At 44.9% G+C, this 22229-nt stretch overlaps 1 protein-coding gene across 8 annotated transcripts in view; it reads right to left on the bottom strand.

The window, feature by feature from the left end:
- CAMTA1 (calmodulin binding transcription activator 1) overlaps positions 1-22229 on the bottom strand; it is an 897244-nt gene that overhangs the window by 840905 nt on the left and 34110 nt on the right. For all 8 annotated transcript variants that reach the window (XR_004351166.1, XM_032641038.1, XM_032640933.1 and 5 more), the window contains one exon: positions 21683-21801. Coding sequence is in view for 7 of the 8 variants with exons in the window: in XM_032641038.1 (XP_032496929.1) it covers positions 21683-21801 (119 nt within the window). In the remaining variant the exon portion in view is untranslated. The remainder of the gene's footprint in view (positions 1-21682; positions 21802-22229) is intronic.

Genomic DNA, 22229 nt, shown 5'->3' with positions numbered 1-22229 from the left:
CAGAAGGGAAAAAAGGATAAAGAAGGCTACAGAAAAAAACAGAAACAGAAAACCTCTGCCGTCACAGACACCAGACTTTGATGTTATCTGTGGCTTAAAGAGTTTTAATCCAAATTCCAAAGTGTCAGTTCGTTCCAATGATCTGTGCTCTAATAAAGTAACTGCACATTTAATAAAGCCCACTTATCTATTACAGATGTTCTCCTCTAGATTTCCTTTTGCTTACTTTTAACAACAATTTGTTTAATTACAGTGAAGACTTCTTCTGAAAGCAGTCAACAGAAGATTTAAGGCGGTGATTCCCAACCTGGCTGCACTTTAGAATCTCCCAGGGAGCTTTTAAAACCCCAAGCCCAGGGCCCCACCCCAGAGACCTCAGTTTAATTGCTCAGGGGTGGGGTTCAGGCCCTGGTATGTTTAAAAAGCTGTTCAGGACTTCCCTGGCGGTGCAGTGGTTGAGAATCCACCTGCCAAAGCAGGGGACACGGGTTCGAGCCCTGGTCCGGGAAGATCCCACATGCCACGGAGCAACTAGGCCCGTGCACCACAACTACTGAGCCTGCGCTCTAGAGCCCACCAGCCACAACTACTGAGCCTGCGTGCCGCAACTACTGAAGCCCGCGCACCTAGAGCCCGGGCTCCGCAACAAGAGAAGCCACTGCAATGAGAGGCCTGTGCACCACAACGAAGAGTAGTCCCCGCTCGCTAGAGAAAGCCTGTGCGCAACAACAAAGACCCAACGGAGCCAAAAAAAAAAAAGGCTGTCCAGGTGACTCTAACACGCGGCCAGGAGTGAGAACCGCCAACACAGAGACAGAGCGCGGGCCTGGGAGCAGGAGCAGGACTGGGCTTCTCGGGGGGCATGCTGACCACTTTGCACAGAATCACCTAACACCCACACACACACTCACTCCGACACCCCAAAAGCTATCCCACTTGTTGCTAAACACCCTCTGAAGGGGCAGCACCGGCCCCATGTGAGAGCCGCTGGTCCAGAGCGTGCATGGACCTGGTCTGCACTAACTTGGTCTCCCCCTCTGGGCGGCAGCTTCCTGAGCTCCAGTGCCGGCGTGGACGACAGCAGTCGTGTTCTAACCTTGCTTGCTAACAGCCAGGGTTAAGGGCTGGCTGGGGCAGCTGCCGCTGGAGGTGGCCAGAAGCCCAAGCGGGAAGAGCTGGCCCCACTCCCCAGCTTCAAGCAGAGCATCTCCACTTTCATCTGTCTTACAGATTCAGCTTACCCATAAGTTTATGTTTGGAAAGAAAGGCTCAAACACTCAAAAAAAATTTTTTTTAAGTTTGAAAACTGCCAGACCTTCCAGTTCAAAAATACAAGTATTCAACTGAGAAACACAGTTCCAAACTGCAAGCTCCTGTCGTGTTCCTCCTGTTTCTAACCCCAGCACTTGGCACATGGTAGGAACTGTGTACATGCTGGTGAACGAAAGGAAGAAAGAAAAGAGGAATGAGGAGAAATCTGAGGAAGACGTCCTCTCCCCCTTGTTTGAATCTACTACCTTGAACGTCTTCAGGACCGCAAATTCCTAAAGAGGTAGATTCAGCTCCTGCGTGTCGTGTACAGTTTGGCACACGGTGGCCTGACCACAGGGATCCTGTATGTGAGGCGTTTCTCCGGAGAGGCGTGTGGAAATTTGTTTCTTCTTTCAAGTACAGGTGTGTGGGTTGAGGGTGGGGTGGGAGGGAGCTGGACCCTACAGTGGCTCCCATGACCCTGGCCTCCTGCGCAAACCCGTCCCCTTGAACGCGGGCGTGACCGCGAATCGATTCTAACCAACAGAACACAGCCAGGGGATGGGAGTGAGCGCGTGCGTGTGATTCCATCACATAAGACTGTAGCATCCTTCTTGCTAGGACTCTCTCCCCCTTGCTGGCTTCTAGCCAAGTGGCCGTGTTAGGAAGACACAGGTAAAGAGGCACTGAGGGCCATCTTCAGCTGATGACCAGTGAGACACTGAAGTCCACAGTACATTGGCTCACCTGGAAATAAGCGCCGCCGACAACCTCCTTAGCTACAAAGCGTCTCCTTCCACAATCAAGCCTTCAGATAAGACTCCACCCCTGCCCGGCAACCTGACTGCATGCAGCCTTAAGGCAGAGGGCCCAGCTAAGCCGGGCCTGGACACCAGACCCACAAAAACTTGTGAGGTAAAAAACATATGGTGTTTAAAGCTGCTAAGTTTACGGTAACACCGTCACGCGGCAATAGATTACTGAGTGTAAGTAAGGGTGGAAACAGCATGTTCCAGGGCCCTGAGGTGGGGAAGAGCCAGGCACAGGTGAAGACCTGGAAGCAGGGAGGGAGCTGGAGCTCAGCAAGCGTGGGAGGGAGGGAGGGCCCCGGGTAAGGCTAGAGAGAGGCAGGCTCCGCCGGGCACCTTAATGTGCTTGAGTTTATACCCAGGGAGCAGTGAAAGCTCCTGAAGAGTGCAAGCTGGGGAAGAAACGTGATTTGATTTGCATTTTACTATTTTAAAAAGGTAACTCTGGCTGCTGTGGGGAGAATGAACCAGAGGAGGTCCAGAGTCGAGGCATGGCAGGCACGTAGGAGGCTCCTGTGGACGTGCTGGTGAGCAGCGCTGACAGTGACGATGGGAACTGGAAGGATTAAACAAGTGAAGATAGAACAGGGGGTCCATGAACTTGGATGCGAAAAGAACTACACCCTTCTGTCAGTAACCTCCAAATGAAATACAGTATTGTGTTTAATTGTGAATACAGGCAACGACTCAGCAATACGGGCAGTACCTGTGACTTTTGAATCTCAGACTCTTTTTTAATCCCTGTTACTATCATTACTATGAAGTATCATTTGTGTTTATCATTACTTCAAATTTATGGTAGCTACAGACCCACCACTAGATCTGTTATTTAAGAACATTTAAGAAGTATATATAGCACCATGTCACAAATCTGTGTTTCATTAAGATTTTTATAACTATTCAAGACTGATTCTGAAAACATGTCCACAGGCTTCCTCACTCGAATGCAAAAGGGCCCGAGAAACCCTGTGACAGAGAGAGGAGGGGGGCGGCTTGATAGGGTTTGGGGCTGCACTTGCTCTTGGGGGTGAAATAAAAAATAAGGACCACTGCAGGGGCAGCAGATCTGGGGAAAGACCGATAGTTCAGTTCTGGATGATTATGTCTGAGGTGTAAGTAAGGCATCTGAGTAAATGAGGAAAAGTCAGGGCTTAATTTGAAACATGTAGACAGTATTTTGAGCTCTGTTAGGAGCTGAAACTACTTAACGAGAGAACGTTGTATGAGAAGAGATGTGGAGGGCAGAAGCCCCAGGGAACTTCACCCTGGAAAGGCTGGACTGAGAAAAGAGATCTGACTGGGGGGCGGGGGGAGGTGGTCCGAGAGGCAGGAGGAACACCCAGAGGAGGGTGTCAGCACAGAGAAGCACCTCAGGCGGAAGGGAGGGGCGACCACGCTGAAAGCTGTTAAGAGGCTGCATAAAGTGAGGATCGTGTCTCCTGGGTTTGGCGATTTGTATGATGTTGGAAAAGATGGGCAGTTTCGGGCAGGGGAGGGAGGGGGGACAGGAATAGGTGAAGAATAACTGGAAACCGATAAAGTGGAAGAAATATGTGGATTACTTTCTTGAGAAGTTTTGATGTTGAGGATTTTAAAATGGGGCTATTGATGGAGAGGGAGGTTGTTCATTTTCTGTTGCAGACTGGGCACACCCAGAAGACCTCTGTACGTGAATCAGAACGATCTGGTACAAACAGAGGGACGGATGATGCAGGAGAACACAAAACAACCGCCGGACTGAAGTCCCTGGAGAGGAGAGGGTCCGCGTCCAGAGCTCACGTGAACAGACCAGCCTCTGACAGGAGGGAAGACACAGTCCCGGCTTGGTGGCAGGAAGCTCTAGAGCACCCGCTGCCTTTATTTGCTAAACGTTGGGGGCGATTCAGGGGCTGAGAGGCGTGGGGTGGTGGTGACGGCGAAGGGGTGGTCTAGCATGAAGAATGCAGGCAGTATGACGTGGCTGTGGAGAGTGAGAACACGCGCAGCTGGAGGGGAATCTCACAAAACTGTGGGTAGTGGTCACTGCCCACTTGACGCTGGGGATCAAGAATTTACAGAGAGACGCAAGTCTGAGTCTTTATCTTGTTTCTCCAGCAACACTGAGCTGCTTGGGTGAAGGCACAGAGAAGCCAGCAGGTAGGGTTCATTCAGGATCGGGATTTGTCCAGCTCGATGTGAGAGGAGGAGGACAGGAGGACAGGAGAGTCAAGGTACCTGTAAGAGAGTGACTATGAACTCTGGAATTTAAGCCGGAGAAGGAAGAAAGAAAGGAAAAGAAGACCTCTCAGAGAAAGAGCGTAAGTGGGAATTAGCTCCTAAGAGCAGGGGTAACTGTGGGCAGCTGCGGGTAAGGAGCAGGAAACACGGGTCACCTCCCAGCAGGTGCCACAGTAACGAGGTAAACAGAGGGTCCACCAGCTGGTTGGAGCACCTGAGATTTCCAGAAGAGAGTGGACCGCGCAAACTTAATGCCTCGCCTCCAGGGAGATGACAGCTTTATGACAGCTTCGGATGTACCCATTCGTTTGAGACAGGTCCTCCAGAAGGCAAGCTCCACAGAGCAGGGACCTGTTTTGTTCGCCCCTCTTTTCCCCAGAGCCTAGCGTTCGATAAATACTGTTGGGTATGAATGTCATTAAAACGTAATGAAGTAAGGAAAGGACAGGAAGGGACTGCAGCTCTGCACTGCACATAGGACACACTCTCACCGAAGCACTGAGTCGTGGCCAGGCCACAGCCAGTCCCCGAGGGATAAAAGGCACGAGTTCCACGCTGACTTCAGAAATGTGGCCAACCGCCCGTGGGGTGACAGAGCACCTGACGTGCTGAGGCGCGGCCGCCGATGACCAGGGCTCTGCCCACTGGCCCAGGGGCAAGCAGAGAGGCATCAGTACGTCTGCTCCGTATTTCAGAATAACCACGTTAACTCTTTCTTCAGGCACCTTCATGTCTATAAACCACGTCTTGGTTCGACTCTGGGTTCTTCATTCAGGTAAGCTGTCCCAACAGACACTACGCTCATGTCTGCCTCAGAGAGGCCTCCCCGCACCTCGGTGCTACATTAGGGCTCCCACTACACGCTGCTCCTCTGGAATTCGTCGCACAACTTTCTCTCCTTTGCTGCAAAACTCCCGGAAGAATCCTTAACACCTGCCATCCTCGCCTCATTGGCTCTTCTACCCACATTCCACTGGAACCATTCACCAGGGTGACCAAGGGCCTCCCGGTGCCCAAACCCAGCGGTGGCGGCCCCGCCCTCACTTGACTACTCCATCCCCTCTGACGACACCCTCTGTGGCAGGAAGAACAGTGCCCCCTCCCAGGATAGCCATGTTCTAATCACCAGAACCTGTAAATATAGAACAATTAAGGTTGCTAATCAGCCGGCCTTAAAATAGGGAAAGGATCCTGGACGATCTGTGTGGACCCAATGGAACCACAGGGGTCCTTAAAACTGAAGAGGGAGAAGAGAGAGGTCAGGTCAGAGAAAGAGAAGTGACGGCACAGTGGGGTCGGAGAGACCCCACGTCGATGGCTTTGAACGGGGAGGGAGGGGCCCCGAGCCCCGGAGCGTGAGCAGCCTCTAGAAGGTGCAGCAGGCCAGGGAACAGCCTCCCCTGGGGCCTCCAGGAAGGAACGCAGCCCTGGCCACACCGTGATTCTGGCCCAGTGAGACCCTTGCCAGATGGCTGACCGACCTACAGAACTCTAACAATAAATCTGCGCTGCTTTAGGCCACTCGGTTTGTGGTCATTTTGTTACAGCAGCAAATAGAAAACCGATACAGCCTCCTTGGGCCCCTCCTTCTCCCGGCTCCCAGCTCCCGCTTGCCTGGTTCCCCTCTACTCCCTGGCTCTCCGCAGCCTGCGTGGCTGGCTCCCCACCACTCCACTCAGGGCTTATCTCCTCCCTTCTCCATCCATCTTTTGCCCCAGAGTGATCTCATCCGGTCTAGCAGCTCTCCAATTTATGTCTCCAGACAGGACCTCACTCAGGCTTCGAGACAGTGGCCCACTCAGCACAGCCACTTCAGTATCTAAGAGACATCTCCAGTCGATACAGCCCGGGAGAGCACTAGTGACCCACCCCCGCCACACCCCCTTCGGCCTCCTTTGTCTCAGCTATGAACACCAGCACCAGTGCGGTAGCTGAGGCTGCAAACGAGGAACCGGTCTTGATCTCTCCTCCCCCACCCCCCATATCCAATCCCATGAGTCCTGACACCTCTGCCTCCAAAAGACACCCCACTTTTCACCTTCTCCACTGCTTCCATTGTCTCTTCCCAAGATCGCCAATTACTGCAACAGCCTCTAACTGGCCTCTCTGCTTCCCCATCAGTCACAGAGCAGCCAGAGAACAGCTTTGAAAATAAAGAATCCACATTATGCCTATCACCTCCTGATAGTTCAGCCTCTGATGACTTCCTGTTACTCGTAAAATTCCAAGTCTTTGTGCCTACAAAGCACTTCAGGATCCAGCCTCTGCCTACCCTGCCGATCTCATCTTCCCGATGTCCGCTCAGCTCCAGCCACAATGTTGCCTATATTGTTCCTCAAGCCAAGTGCATTCCTGCCTCAGCGCATTTGCACTTCTATCCCCTCTGCCTAAAATGTTCCCCTAGATCCTCAAGCAGCCCACCTTCATCATTCGGATCTCCGCTCAAATGCCTCTAAACAAAGGCCTTCCACAACCAACCCACCTCACGTGCTCACACCTCAGTATTCTGTTCTGTTTTCTTCTTAGCACTCTCTGAAATTCTTATCTACTTACTTGCTCGTGTACTGTCTTCCCTTCTAAACTATAAGCTGCATGGCAACAGGAGCCTCGTCTGTCTGGGATCCTTAGCACCCTCAACCAGTGCCTGGCACATATTAGCCCTCAAAAATATTGCCGAAGGCATGAATGAAGGCACGAAACCCAATGGAATACCAGCAGGCTGAGGTCAATAAACACGATGCTGTGGCTCACTGTCCAAAAGGCCCAAGATATACGCAACATATTAGGAGAAAAGCCAGGCTACAAAACTACATGTATAGTAAACCCATTCTGAGTTAACAAATAATAAAATATATGCCCGCATCAGCACAGGAAAATGTCTGAAGAGGCTTACATCAGAAAGTCGACTGTTCCTCTCTGATGGCAGGCTTCGGGGTGACCTGGCCATCTTTCAACCTGGGCTGCACCGTGTGAAGTCGGGGTGGGGAAAGTCCTCCCTCCCCCAAGGCTTCCTGCCTTGCTTCCGGCCTCCCCCTCACTCACCCTGACGCAGAGAACCGCGGGGTCTGAGACAAGTGAGCGTGCTGCCTCGATCCTCCCTCCTGTGACGGAGGGAAGCTGGAAGCTGCTCGCGTGCAGGGAGCACACGTTCCCACCCTCTCCTCCAGGTCTCAAGTTCTTCAGGGGCAGCTCCCGTAGATCTGTTTGGCGACACCAATGACTATCACTAAGCCGGGCTGTCGCACTCAGGGATGACATATTAGCAGCACACTTGAGTAGAGACCTAAACAGTATCTGTTGTTGGATTCTTCACGCACTCGTTTATTTAAGGCACAGTCACTGAACACCCAGTAGGTGCCCCTAAGTTAATTCTAAGCTCTTGGGATCCATCAGTGAACAGAGCACATGAGGAGTCCCATCCACCAGGACCTGACAGCCTAGCAGGGGCAGCCACACAATACACAATAAAAAGAAGTAAATTATACGCTATATTAGATGATGATCAATGCTGATTCCAAAACACTTATGTCTCACTATCCTCATTTATGAAATAAAAGATACATAAGCACCACACAGCAGGTTCTCTGAATTGCCTGAGGAGTGGATTGTTAAAAATTACTGGAAAATGCTTAAATACAAAGTCTCGATTGATAATAATTCAAGCATTTAACAAAAATGATTCTTAAATGATTAGAGTTAGGAAGTCTCAATTTCGCTCAACAAAAATGAAGTAAAACTTTAAAACGCACATGAACAACTGGTCTTCTGATGCCGGGAAAGGGGAGCCTGTCACCACATAGTTTAAAGACATGTCAGGAAAAATGGGAAATGACTACACTCTGACCTCGATTTTACAGATCCTGCTTAATCTGAAGCTATTTTAATGTATCCTTCCTCAGAAATGGGAAGCAGATGACATTTTCCCTTTCTTTCAATTCTTTCTAAACTTGTATTTAAGTGTTTTTTCCCCTTCTCTTCCTGAAAAGGCAGCCTTTTGCAGCCTTTCCTAAATAAGAACCCCAGGTAACATTGGAAAGCCTCCCTCTTGGCAGCTTCTCTGTCCCCCACAGAGCGCACTAAGAGGGTGTGACCTCTCAACACTTTGTCCTTGACCTTCTGTGTTGAGACTTTCCCCCTTCCCAACAGTGATACCCACTGAACTCTTTAAAAGAGAACTATTGGGCTTCCCTGGTGACGCAGTGGTTGCGAGTCCGCCTGCCGATGCAGGGGACACGGGTTCGTGCCCCGGTCCAGGAAGATCCCACATGCTGTGGAGCGGCTGGGCCCATGAGCTGGCCGCTGAGCCTGCGCGTCCAGAGCCTGTGCTCCGCAACGGGAGAGGCCACAACAGTGAGAGGCCCGCGTATCGCAGAAAAAGAAAAAAAGAAAAAAAAAAGAACTATTTCAGGCATGAGCTACACACAAAATGATGGTCTCTCTTTCGGGGGCTTGGCTTCTTGAAAAATTCCTGGAGCTAATAAGCGATTATACAAGATTAATAATAGAAAGTCTATCACTTCCCTATACATCAGAAATGAACGAGCGAAATTTGAAATTTAAAACACAATACTATTTACATTAGCACACCCCCCAAAAAAGGAATTAGGTATAAAAACAAAATATGTGTAAGAGTTATATGAGGAAAACTCCAAAACTCTGATGAATTAAATTTTAAAAAACTAAATAAATGGAGAGATAGTTCATATTCATGGATAGGAAGACTCACTATTGTCAGTTCTTCTCAACTTGATCTATAGATTCAACACAATCCTAATCAAAATCCCAGCAACAAACTGATTCTAAAGTTTACAAGGAGAGGCCTAGAATAACCAACTTAGCATTGAATGAGAAGAACAAAATCAGAGGACTGGCACCATCCGATCTCAAAACTTACTACGAAGCTACAATAATCACGACAGTGCGATACTGTCCGAAGAATAGACAAATAGATCAGTGAAACACAGAATAGAAAGCCCAAATATAGACCCACGTAAACATAATCAACTGATCTCTGACAAAAGAACAAAGGCAATACAGTGGAGTAAAAACAGTCTTTCCAACACTTCCAGATAGTGTTGGAATAAATGGACATACATGTGTCAAAAACAGTGAATTTAGACACAGGCCTTACATCCTTCACAAAAATCAACTTGAGGGACTTCCCTGGTGGCACAGTGGTTAAGAATCCGCTTGCCAAAGCAGGGGACACGGGTTTGAGCCCTGGTCTGGGAAGATCCCACATGCCCCAGAGCAACTAAGCCCGTGCGCCACAACTACTGAGCCTGCGCTCTGGAGCCCACGAGCCACAACTACTGAGCCCATATGCCACAACTACTGAAGCCCACGCTCCTAGAGCCTGTGCTCCACAACAGGAGAAGCTCCCCAATGAGAAGCCCACGCACCACAATGAAGAGTAGACCCAGCTCTCCGCAACTAGAGAAAGCCCACGTGCAGCAATGAAGACCCAACGCAGACAAAATCAGATAAAATTTTTTAAAATAAATTTATAAAAACCAAAAAAAAGATGCTCCACATCACATGTCACCAAGGAAATGCAAATTAAGACAACAATGAGATACCACTATATACCTATTAGAATGGCCAAAATCCAGAACACGGACAACACCAAACGCTGGTTAAGGATGCGGAGGAAAAAGAACTCTCATTCATTGCTGGTGGGAACACAAAACAGTGCAGCCACTTTGGAAGACAGTTTTGGCAGTCTCTTACTAAACTAAACATAGTTTTACCATACAATCCAGCAGTTGCACTCTTTGATATTTACCCGAAGGAGATGGAAACTTATGTCTATGCAAAATCCTGAACATGAATGTTTATATCAGCTTTATTCATAATTGCCAAAACCTGGAAACAACCAAGATGTCCTTCAGCAGGTGAATGGATAAATAAACTGCAGTTCACCCAGACAATGGAGTATTATTTAGCGCTAAAAAGAAATGAGCTACCAAGCCATAAAAGGACATGGAGGAACCTTAAGTGCATATTACTAAGTGCAAGAAACCAATCTGAAAAGGTTACGTGCTGTATGATTCCAACTCTCTGACATTCTGGACAAGACAAAACCGTGGAGACAATAAAGAGATCAGCAGTTGCCAGGGGCTGGGGGGATAAACTGGCAGAGCACAGAGGATTGTTAGGGCAGTAAAACTAATCAAATCATTGTGTGAAACTAATCTAATCATTGTATGAAACTACACTGATGGATGCACGTCATTATACATTTGTCCAAACCCACAGAATGTGCAACACCAAGAGTAAACCGTAATGTAAACTATGGACTCTGGATGATGATGACATGTCGATGACGTAAGTTCACTGACTGCAGAAAGGTACCACTCCAGTGGGGGATGTTGACAGTGGGAGAGAGTGCACAAATGAGGGGGCAGGGGGCGTATGGGAACTCTCTGTACCCTCCCCTCAATTTTGCTGTGAACCTTAAACCACTCTAAAACTTAAATCTTAATAATAAAAAACAGCAAAAAATAGAAGGCGTGGCCTGGGTTCAAGGGTGTCGTCTGTGACTATACCTGGAGCCCAGCCCCTCAGGCACCTGCTCGCTTGAACTTCAGGCTCAGGCGGCTCTAGTTTCCAGCCCAGGTCAAGCTACTTTTCAGCTTCCTGGTTTCTTGGACACAGGAACCTCTCCCTTTTTTCCATCAACTCCTTTGGAATCCCAGTAAAGTGAATTCAGCGCTAAATGAAGCTTGCCTCAGAATTCCACCTTGGTTCTACCGCAGCTGCCCGACCTGGACACGCACACACACCCACTAAACCCTGTTCAATTCCCCAGAGCTGGAGCTTCTCCCACTTTCCACATTTCTCCCCAAATGTAAACAGCAGGTTCTTTAAATGTTACATTTATTTCAACTCTACACTCTTCACCAGACCAGAGAACACACAACCACTGAAGCATATGAGAAAGCTCCATGAAATCCACACATCCTGCCCATAAAATTCTCCCTAACAGAGAAAACACTCTCCCAAACACATACTTATCTTTCATCACATTCACCCCAGCCCATCTGTGGTTTCTCATCCATCTAGAAAGGAATTCTTTTTGCACTTTTTCTTTTTTCCCCCAGTCTTCTAAAAAGCATTAGAACTAGAAAACAGGTTATTTTTTTAGGAACTTCTTTTAAAATCTCCAACAGGATTTCATAATCACCAAGACAACATAATTTATCATTAGAAACATTTGGTAGGTAGTATTAAAAAGACTGGAAGGTGGTAGACAAGTAGGTAGGTAAGTAGGTAGATGCTGTCAGCTTTAGGATTCGGCTGTTTTCAGCTATCTGGGCCAAATGGAGATAGAAGGAGGGGATAGGGTGGAGATTATCCTTCATGCTCCCTCTTAAAAAAAAAAAGTCACAAAAATTGGAATATGCCTCCACATACCCCTACCACTGCCACCCATACTTTAAAAAGGGCTCCCTATATTAACTTTAGGTAAATACCCCAAAAATAACTGCATTTCCTGACTTCTAGGCACATGAGACATGAGAAGAAGACTCTAGAAAGCATAACTACATCCCATATAGCCAACGCACACTGAAATATACCTGAGTGGTTGAGGGGTAGCAAAGCTGAGACTAACGCCAAGTGAACTTGCTCAGAATACATGTCGGGATTCCTCATCTTGATGAGTTTCACCTGAAACACGTTAGACACGCCCATTCTCAGGCCCCACCCCAGACCTACTAGGGCAGAAACGCTGGGGTGGAGCCCAGCAATCCGGGTTCTAACAAGCCCTCCAGGTAATTTTGACGCCAGCTCGGCGAGAAAATCACTAAGCTAAAGAATGCTGGGCTTCCCTGCTGGCGCAGTGGTTAAGAACCCGCCTACCAATGTAGCGGACACACATTCGAGCCCTGGTCCGGGAAGATCCCACATGCCACGGAGCAACTAAGCCCATGCACCACAACTACTGAGCCCGCGCTCTAGAGCCCACGAGCCACAACTACTGAAGCCCGCACTCCTAGAGCCGTGCTCCTCAACAAGAGAAGCCACTGCAATGAGAAGCCCATGCACCGCGACAAAGAGTAACCCCCGCTCGCGGCAACTAGAGAAAGCCCGCGCACAGCAACGAGGACCCAACACAGCCAAAATTAAATAAATTTTTAAAAAAAATTTTTTTTTAAGAATGCCAGCCTTTCCAGGTGTTCTCCCCTCTTCTGTCTCAGCTGACGTTTCAGTGGGGCTCAGCTTCTCCTCATGGGAGTCACCACCACCAAAATCTCCCAACATTACTGAAAGCAGTGGGCTCTTTTATCCCCACACAGCCCATCGATAAAGACTCCACAGAATATACAGAGTTTTAATGCAACTGAAAACTCTACAAGCCCCTACCATCCAACTTAAAAAATGTGGGTCCAAAATGCATCCTCATTTGCACTTTAACATTTTAAAAAACAATGTCAGGAGACAGCGCTATACATTAAGACCTGGGTAAAAGCACAAACTCTTCAGTTGTCAACTCCAGTGCTAGACGGGTATGAAAACTTGGAGAAGATACCAAAGAAGAACAGGCAGCCCCCTGAAGAGAAGCTGCCTGCCCCTTGAAGGTGCCGACTCCACCAAGGCCAGAGGGAAAGAAAACCCCCAGAGGGTGATGAAAATGTTGTGGAATTAGATGGTGGTGATGGGCGCACCACTTTGTGTACATACTACAGACCACTGAATTGTACACCTTAAACATAAAAATAAAATGAAAGGATGATTAAGAGTTGTTTTTTTTTAAGGCCAGAAACTATCAAACTCTTAGAGGAAAACACAGGCAGAACACTCTGTGACATAAATCACAGCAAGATCCTTTTTGACCCACCTCCTAGAGAAATGGAAATAAAAACAAAAATAAACAAATGGGACCTAATGAAACTTCCAAGCTTTTGCACAGCAAAGGAAACCATAAACAAGACCAAAAGACAACCCTCAGAATGGGAGAAAATATTTGCAAATGAAGCAACTGACAAAGGATTAATTTCCAAAATTTACAAGCAGCTCATGCAGCTCAATAACAAAAAAACAAACAACCCAATCCAAAAATGGGCAGAAGACCTAAATAGACATTTCTCCAAAGAAGATATACAGACTGCCAACAAACACATGAAAGAATGCTCAACATCATTAATCATTAGAGAAATGCAAATCAAAACTACAATGAGATATCATCTCACACCAGTCAGAATAGCCATCATCAAAAAATCTAGAAACAATAAATGCTGGAGAGGGTGTGGAGAAAAGGGAACACTCCTGCACTGCTGGTGGGAATGTGAATTGGTACAGCCACTATGGAGAACAGTATGCAGGTTCCTTAAAAAACTACAAATAAAAAAAAAAAAAAACTACAAATAGAACTACCATATGACCCAGCAATCCCACTACTGGGCATATACCCTGAGAAAACCATAATTCAAAAAGAGTCATGTACCAAAATGTTCATGGCAGCTCTATTTACAATAGCCCGGAGATGGAAACAACCTAAGTGCCCATCATCGGATGAATGGATAAAGAAGATGTGGCACATATATACAATGGAACATTACTCAGCCATAAAAAGAAATGAAATTGAGCTATTTGTAATGAGGTGGATAGACCTAGAGTCTGTCATATAGAGTGAAGTAAGTCAGAAAGAGAAAGACAAATACCGTATGCTAACACATATATATGGAATTAAAAAAAAAATGTCATGAAGAACCTAGGGGTAAGACAGGAATAAAGACACAAACCTACTAGAGAACAGACTTGAGGATATGGGGAGGGGGAAGGGTGAGCTGTGACAAAGCGAGAGAGAGAGGCATGGACATATATACACTACCAAACATAAGGTTGATAGCTAGTGGGAAGCAGCCGCATAGCACAGGGAGATCAGCTCGGTGCTTTGTGACAGTCTGGAGGGGTGGGATAGGGAGGGTGGGAGGGAAGGAGACGCAGGAAGAAAGAGATATGGGAACATATGTATATGTATAAATGATTCACTTTGTTATAAAGCAAAAACTAACACACCATTGTAAAGCAATTATACCCCAATAAAGATGTTAAAAAAAAAAAAAAAAAGTAAACTCCCGAGCTGGCACTCTCAAACAACTCTGGAAGCAACAGTGATCTAGCTTCCAAAACTGGAGAGCTGGGCTTAAGACAAATCTTTAAAGGTCTCAAAGCATAACCTCACACGACCACCAAAGACACCAAAGAGGCTTAGCAGGTATCATACCTAACACTCAGCTGACTAGGGGCAGAGCCAAGACTATACCTGTTTCTAACCTGCCAACTCTGTATCCTTTCCAAGACATCAGTGATCCTTGGGTTCACTAAGAAAGTTTTCATTTCACATCTTAATTCACAATCTGAAAAAGTAAAACCTATAACAAATATATTCTAACACGCGAATTCATTGCTCAAGTCTATGGTTTGCAATTACAGTGGCAGGGGTATCCAGTAGTGTCATTTAAGTTGTTCTTGAACTGATGAGAAAAACCAGAAGTGAACTTAAGACTAAATGATATATTTGCACCAAGGCCTAATGACAGACTTAGAGAAAGGCTTGCTGAGCAAAAAGCTGTTTATGACTAGTTCAGTGGGGGAGGCGCGGGATAACTGCAGGGCACACAGTAGTGCCACGTGCCAAATTCAAAAGAACCTGCCTAAGAACAGTCAGGGTTATATTCATGTTGCAAGAGCCAATTTAGTTTGGGCAAAACATCATCCATTGCATTGAACTAATGTTCTTAATATAAATTTTATTAGTTTTGTGGTTTCTTTTATGTAATGTATATATCTATTTGAGTTTTATATTCACAGAAGAATTCTAAGAATTAAGAAATTTATCCTGAGTTTTTTGTGTTTTTCCATATTTCATTCATCCAGCAAATATTTACTGAACACTGAGTATGGGCCAAATATTCTTCTATGTGCTACATTTTGAAGTAATATAATAAAAATAGTTTAGGTCAAACTGTGCTGGGTCTACAGAAATGTTCTTCCTTTAAATAAGGATTTCTTTAACACCTTATTCAAATTTTATAAACACCACCCCACTCTCTGCAGGTAATAAGATCTGCTTCTTTTACTGCTCCTCAGAGCCAAACCCCATCCGTATTGATCTCTCTTCTCCTGTCTCCCCTCACTGACATGGAAGGACGTGCTGCCTCCAGCTTTCCAATGCACCCTCTGCTGCTACCTTTGCTACCACCAACGCCAAGGTGACGCAGGCTGTCTGACAAACAGGCCTGTGCTCATTTGGATCTCAGTATCCATTTACCTCACTTCACACTAAGTTAAACAGAGGAATTACAGCTAATCCAACTGCTACAAAATTAACATTTAATTACAAATTTGGTACCATATATAAAAATCAAACACTTTCACTCTTAAAACCTGGCTCTGGGCTTCCCTGGTGGCGCAGTGGTTGAGAGTCTGCCTGCCGATGCAGGGGACACGGGTTCGTGCCCCGGTCCGGGAAGATCCCACATGCCGCAGAGCGGCTGGTCCCGTGAGCCATGGCCGTTGAGCCTGCGCGTCCGGAGTCTGTGCTCCGCAATGGGAGAGGCCACAACAGTGAGAGGCCCGCGTACCGCCAAAAAAAAAAAAAAAAAAACCTGGCTCTGTGTATTGTGGGTCATGTGTGCATTTTCCTTCTTGTGATTTAACCAGAAAAGCCCTGCCTGGCCTCAGAGCATGACCTGGGACCAGTCAAACCCTTAACACTGGAGCTTCCTTGGTGGCACAGTGGTTAAGAATCCGCCTGCCAATGCAGGGGATATGGGTTCGAGCCCTGGTCCGGGAAGATCCCTACATGCCGCGGAGCAACTAAGCCCACGTGCCACAACTACTGAGCCTGTGCTCTAGAGCCCACGAGCCACAACTACTGAGCCTGCATGCCATAACTACTGAAGCCCGTGCACCTAGAGCCTGTGCTCCGCACGCAACAAGAGAAGCCACTGCAATGAGAAGCCCACGCACCGCAACGAAGAGTAGCCCCCGCTCACCCCAACTAGAGAAAGCCCATGCACAGCAACGAAGACCCAATGCAGCCAAAAGTAAATAAATTAAATTTTAAAAAACCCTTAACACTGCCAAAGTATCTCACTCACCTTTATGATCAGAGTATAAAAATACTTTTCAGTTTAGCTCACATCTTGGAAATTTAAAGAGTCTTAAATGATCCCCCCAAAATATGGGTCTATGTTTCGAAAAGATAATATGTAAATACACTAGTAAAACCAATCAATGAAAAAAGTACAGCCCTAAATCTATGACTTTGTAAGTTATACAGACAAAAAGTAAAAATACAAAAATACTCAAGAATATATGCCTATACAAAAAAATGATTTTAAAACTTTTTTAAAGGTGGCTTCTTGTTGTTAAAACAAAATAACCAAAATGAAATATAATTTAACAATTTTCAAAGTCATAAAGTCCATTTTTCTTACTTGAATATAAAAAGTTGAGGGAAAAAAGCATTCAGGACTTAAAAGGGTACTTCTCTCCCTCTGAAAAGCATTATACTCAAGGAGTTTTTCTTCTTCAGCTTCTCTGGTATGGCTGAGAATGCATCAGTCTATATGTGTACTGCTCCCTCGATAGACATTTTTACCATTTAAAAAATGCATTTAACATGAAAATCTCTGAAGCTATCACTAACTACAAACCTGTGCTGCAACTTTCTTTAAGATCAATACAAACTAGAATTCTTTTTTGTTTGCTTACTCTGGAGAAACTTTGTATTAGAGGAAAAACAAACGAAAGAGCATTAATAGTTCAAAAATAGCAGCACACAAAAATGATCTGAACATAGGGAGGGAGGACATTTTCATTATAAAAGGTTCATGGTGCTGCATTAGTTTGGCTTTGGAAGAATGCCATTTGAAATCCAGATCCAGCAAGTGGGGAATGCAGTAGTTACATTTTAAGTCAAACAGCTAATTAATGACTAAACAAAAGGAATTTCAGTCTGGACAACATATATGGAGCACTAATACGTGTAATTATGAAGTCGTCATTTGTGTAATCAGAAAGCTGCATTAGCATAATTATTTCTGGCTCTGGGCTCTAAAAATATTAACTTAAAATGCAGAAAATTGTAATAGCTCACCTAATGAAGATGTGACTACCAAACTGATCATGAAATAAGAGTTGGTTCTTTAACAAATGTCCTCTGTGTTTAATACATTCTCTCTCTCCTGCCCAGGATATAAACATCAAGCCTATCAACCCTCCAGTTGTGCACAGGTACAAAATTTCTATCTTCTAATATATTTTCTTCCTCATCCAGAGCCCACATGTGAATATTCACTATTAAGAGTCAAAACTCCTTCCCTAAGAAATGAGTGTTTGCTACTTTTTTTTTTTAATCCTCAGAAAAAAATACATTAAGTTTATGTATAATACTGGAAAATGCAAAGTGAAAAAAGAAGCAAATGAATAAAAACAAAAGGATCAGAAGTCACTAAACAGCACGAGATCTTGGGAAAGTCTTATTTGAAATCGTTCTTCGGGACAGAACTGTAGGAAAGTAGGGACTCCGAAATCAGGCTATAGGCTTGGACTTCCAAGGCCACCGCTTTCAGGTACTTTAACATCCCTGTGGCTCAAGTTTCCTCATCTATATTGTAAGAATAATCACAAAACCTACCTCATAGTATTAGTTCAAGGAGTAAATGTGATTATTCACAGAAAGAACTCAACAGTGCCTAGCATAACAGTAGATGGTCAATAAATGTTAGCTGCCATCATGACCATCATCACCATCTCCATATTGTTTTCAGAACCTGGGAAAAGAGTGTTTATGGCTGAGAAAGCATAATCTAAAATTGATTTGTTTTTAGATACAACAGTTATTTTGCAATTGCAAATAACATTCAAGAAGGGCAGGAGATCTTACTTACTCCAGTGAGTTAGAAAAGGTTAAAAGTGCTTAAGTAGGCCCTAAAATCGGTCTTATCGTCTAAGAGTCTTCCTCTTCAGTGACTTTCAGCTTTACCAAATTTGCATGTGAACCCACAGTACTAATCTTATATTAACTCTTTTTAATCCGAAACTAAATTCCAGAATGGATCTGCCAGGTACGCTAATGTGGTTAAGGGTTATGCGTCTTTAATTCTACGACACACAGTAGAATGAATGTTCCCAAGAATTAATCAGCAACGTAGAAGAAATGAAGCTCAGGCACAGAGAGACAGGCCCTGTCAAGTGTGCTACCTTGACCGAATTATTTCACCACTTTCTACCCGCACTCCCTCGTCTGTAAAAGGAAACATTACACACCTTGCAATATCATTAGAAGGCTCAGAACTAACGATACACAGCACCCAGTCACCAGCAGGGAGCGGGTGCTGATACGCGGCGACATGTGAAAGGGCACCAGCTCGCCCTCCCTCTCTCAGTGGATGCACACGCACGGTATACACGGTGGGTTTTCTCAAGTAACCGCAGATGTTACAACACAGGTCTGAGGAAAGGACTGTCTCAAAAGTACAGAGGAGTCAAATTATACCCAGGAACTCAACTGTATACACCCATCAGAGAGAGAGAGAGAGAAACACGGGTGACAGAGAAAGATGACAGTTGACATCTCATACAGGCAACCCCGGTCGCCAGTCTACTTGGCGAACAGATGCTGTGCAGAGAGTGAGATGGAAAACACCCACATCGGCTGTGCTCGCAACTGCGCTGGTGCCACGTGCCCCTCCCAGTGCGAGTGCCTGGTCCCAGGAAGTGGGATCAACAGGAATGTAGTTTCTGTACAACACAGCCCCTAAGCAGCAGCCTACTCCTTCACGGGGTCCTCCGCCAGAACACGGCAAGCTACCCCAACCCCAGGGGGAGGGCGGGCCCTTCGCAAAGCGGGGTGGCTACACTCTACTCCCTGAACGACTGAAGATTCCACGGGCAATGCTGCCTGAACGTGACTGACTCCGCCTTACCTGGGGCCACAAAGCCCCACTGCGACACAGCCCCTTCAGGTCTCAGTGGCGACATTAAGGATGGCAGGCTGAAAGACACGGGAAAATGCCAAACCCAGCCAGGTCAGAGAAACAAGTACTTTCACAGGAGTACTAATTGTTTTGTTCCTATTACCCGAGCCAGTAAAAAAAAAAAAAAAAAAAAAAAAAAAAATGACATGTCACCATCACCACGTAACACCCTACAGAATTAAAAACTCCTGCTGTCACTCCAAGATTCCCGTTTTTTTCCTAAAGCCAAAAATCAACAAGAAAAAAAAGCCAAAGTCCTCCACACAGAAATATGGGCCAGCCTTTGAATTCAGTTCTGTCGTAGGAGTTTTTGTCGGTTTTCAGCAGGGAGATCACCAAAAGCACAACCGATGGCAAGGGAAGAGGGCGTGTGCCTTGGCCCCTGCCAGCCGAGCCCCCCTGCCACGCCCCCGCCTTCCACAGGAGCACACGCTCTTCTACCCACATTTCAGCAGCAGTGACAGCTCGTGCAAACACCCCACATTTCTCAGACCCCAGTCTCACACTGCACCGGTCGGAAGGGGATGCAGTCTCCCCTCTTAGGACTTGAACTTAAGCCACACTGGGACCTAAACCAGTGGTCTCCGAGGGGCTAGGTGTACTGGGTCCTAGAAGAATGACTTCTTATCTGCCTCTTAATTTTGTCCTCTATAAAAATTCCTTATTGGGTGTTTCATAATGTATCTAAAATATTAGTAAGGTGGAACACGTAAATAATTCAGAGGTAAACAAATGTGTGAAAGTTGAAGGGCTGTGCTCAAAAGTTCCAAAAAAGTTTTGAAGCCACTCATCTAAATAATCTACGAACTAAATTTCTGACACTGTTACCTACAGCTTTGTAAGACTCTTAAGACCACTAACTTTAACTCACTAAGCAATTGCTGGTTTCAAATATAATTTCAAGTCATAATTAAAATATTGCCAATTATATAAAAAGATAATACTGAAAAAATTATGTTTTGTTACATTTATTAAAAAACTGGAACTAATGTATAATAACATAGCATCAAATCCTGTTTCAGGCATTACTAAGAAACTTACTGAGTTCTTTAATATTTCATGACCTAGTTTTGACTTACTGAATGGCTCCCAAATTGTGCTATTTTGCTGACAGAGTAATGATCTACGATTAGGACTAATTTTCAGCACCTTTACTTTGTTTTCATGTCTAAAATGTTTGAAACAGTTAATAGATGACTGATTAAAACAACAGGCCTCCAAACTAGCTGTTTGTCAAAACAAAAGTATTCTGTCTGAGGGGGGAAATATAATTTATTCAAATAATCAAAATATGCATGGCATACCTTAAAAGAAGTTTAAAATCAGTTGAGACAAGGTAACAAAACTATGAGGTTATTTAACTCTGTAAACTAGGATAAGTGAAGAGACTTTCACATAACCTCATAACTCAAAACAAAAGCATTGTAAGTCAAGAATTTGAGAAAACAATTTTTTAAAAATAAGGGTAAATAGGCAGCACTATTTTCTTCTTGTATCTTAATAAAACTGAGTGCCCAATACAGGGCAGGGTGTTATATTTATAATTTAACTTGGAAGTACTGATAAATGTTGAACCAGCAACACGAATTGATTGAGACCAACTTTGCAAAACCAATAACCCCAGCCATTTGAATTAAAGGAACAGAATTCCCAGCATGATGGACACAGACCCAATTCTCATCACCACACTAAATGGGTATGACCCTAAATTGAAATAGTCAGATTTCAAAATAAAAAAGATGACAAAGCAATCCACCCCTAACATTAAGACTTCCAGATTAAGATTTACCAAAAAAGGAAACATCATCCAACAAAATAAACTCTGATTCACTCTACTTCATCAATCTTCCTTCTAACTGAATGTCAGATCAACAACCTACTATACAGCCTTCATTCTTAATACAAATTCCTATCGTTAAGGTAAACCAGTTAATTCTCCATGCAAACTTTCTTCATCAGAGAGGACAAGAGCTATTTTGCTAATAAGAACCCTGCCCTTCCAAATTCTACAGAAACTTCACATTGTCAAGACACGGCACATTCTGTAGAATACTGGAGCTGTACCCTTATCAATTCATGACAACGTAAGAACTAAGGTTTAACTGAGATGCAACAGTCAACCACCAAATGCAACACACCAAAATGCAACAAAACCCAGAGACAGAAGAAACTCATGCTACCTTAGTAAGTCAGCGTGCACATTTGATAGTTTTCAACACAAGCCAAGCAGATCAGAGATAGGTCAAAAAACATGTTGGTTTCTGTCAAATCCAAATTAAGTATTCTTCTCATTTACAATTTCCTAGTTCAATATTTTGAATTTAAAGCTAATATAAAGTAATACTATGCAAAATGACCTAGCGAGTTTGCCCTTAAAAAAAATTGTACCCCTAAAAATAGAAATTTATCTACCTCATTAGTGTTCCAACGGTGCCTCTCTTTGGGTAAACTTGAACATTTCGGCAGACATTCAAGCAGCTTTTTCGGTAAAAAGATTTTTACATGACTACTATTGCTGTTCCCATGATCATCTATAAAGAAGAAAACAATAAATTCAGAGAAGATCATAGAGAAAATCTCCTGTTAAGTACACTGGCAAGGTCAGAAACAGCAGCTGAGTTTTAGTCACTGGGAGACCAAGAGCATTATTCCTCTTAGTTAACAAAACTCATTTACACACTTATCAGATAGATGGCAGCAGGAATCTGGTCAAGAGGCTCTAAAGTAAGATTGAGCTTTTTGCTCCATGGAGAGCAAATGAACAGGGAATACCCCAGCAGCTGCCCAGAAACAGAACATTGCTTTTAAAGGGTCTTTCACCAGGTTTCCATGAAGTACATCAAAACTATAAAATGATTTAAACTCACAACACCTAGAAATCTTCTATTAACAGCTGAAAATGTTTTTAAGGTTTTTAGAAAAGAGGAACTATAATAAAATATGACTGCTTACTTTATTG

This window comes from Phocoena sinus, chromosome 1 (assembly GCF_008692025.1).
Source record: "Phocoena sinus isolate mPhoSin1 chromosome 1, mPhoSin1.pri, whole genome shotgun sequence".
Lineage (NCBI taxonomy): Eukaryota > Metazoa > Chordata > Mammalia > Artiodactyla > Phocoenidae > Phocoena > Phocoena sinus.
The sequence above is the reverse complement of the archived record's forward strand: the minus strand, read 5'-3'. Positions and strand labels throughout refer to the sequence as shown.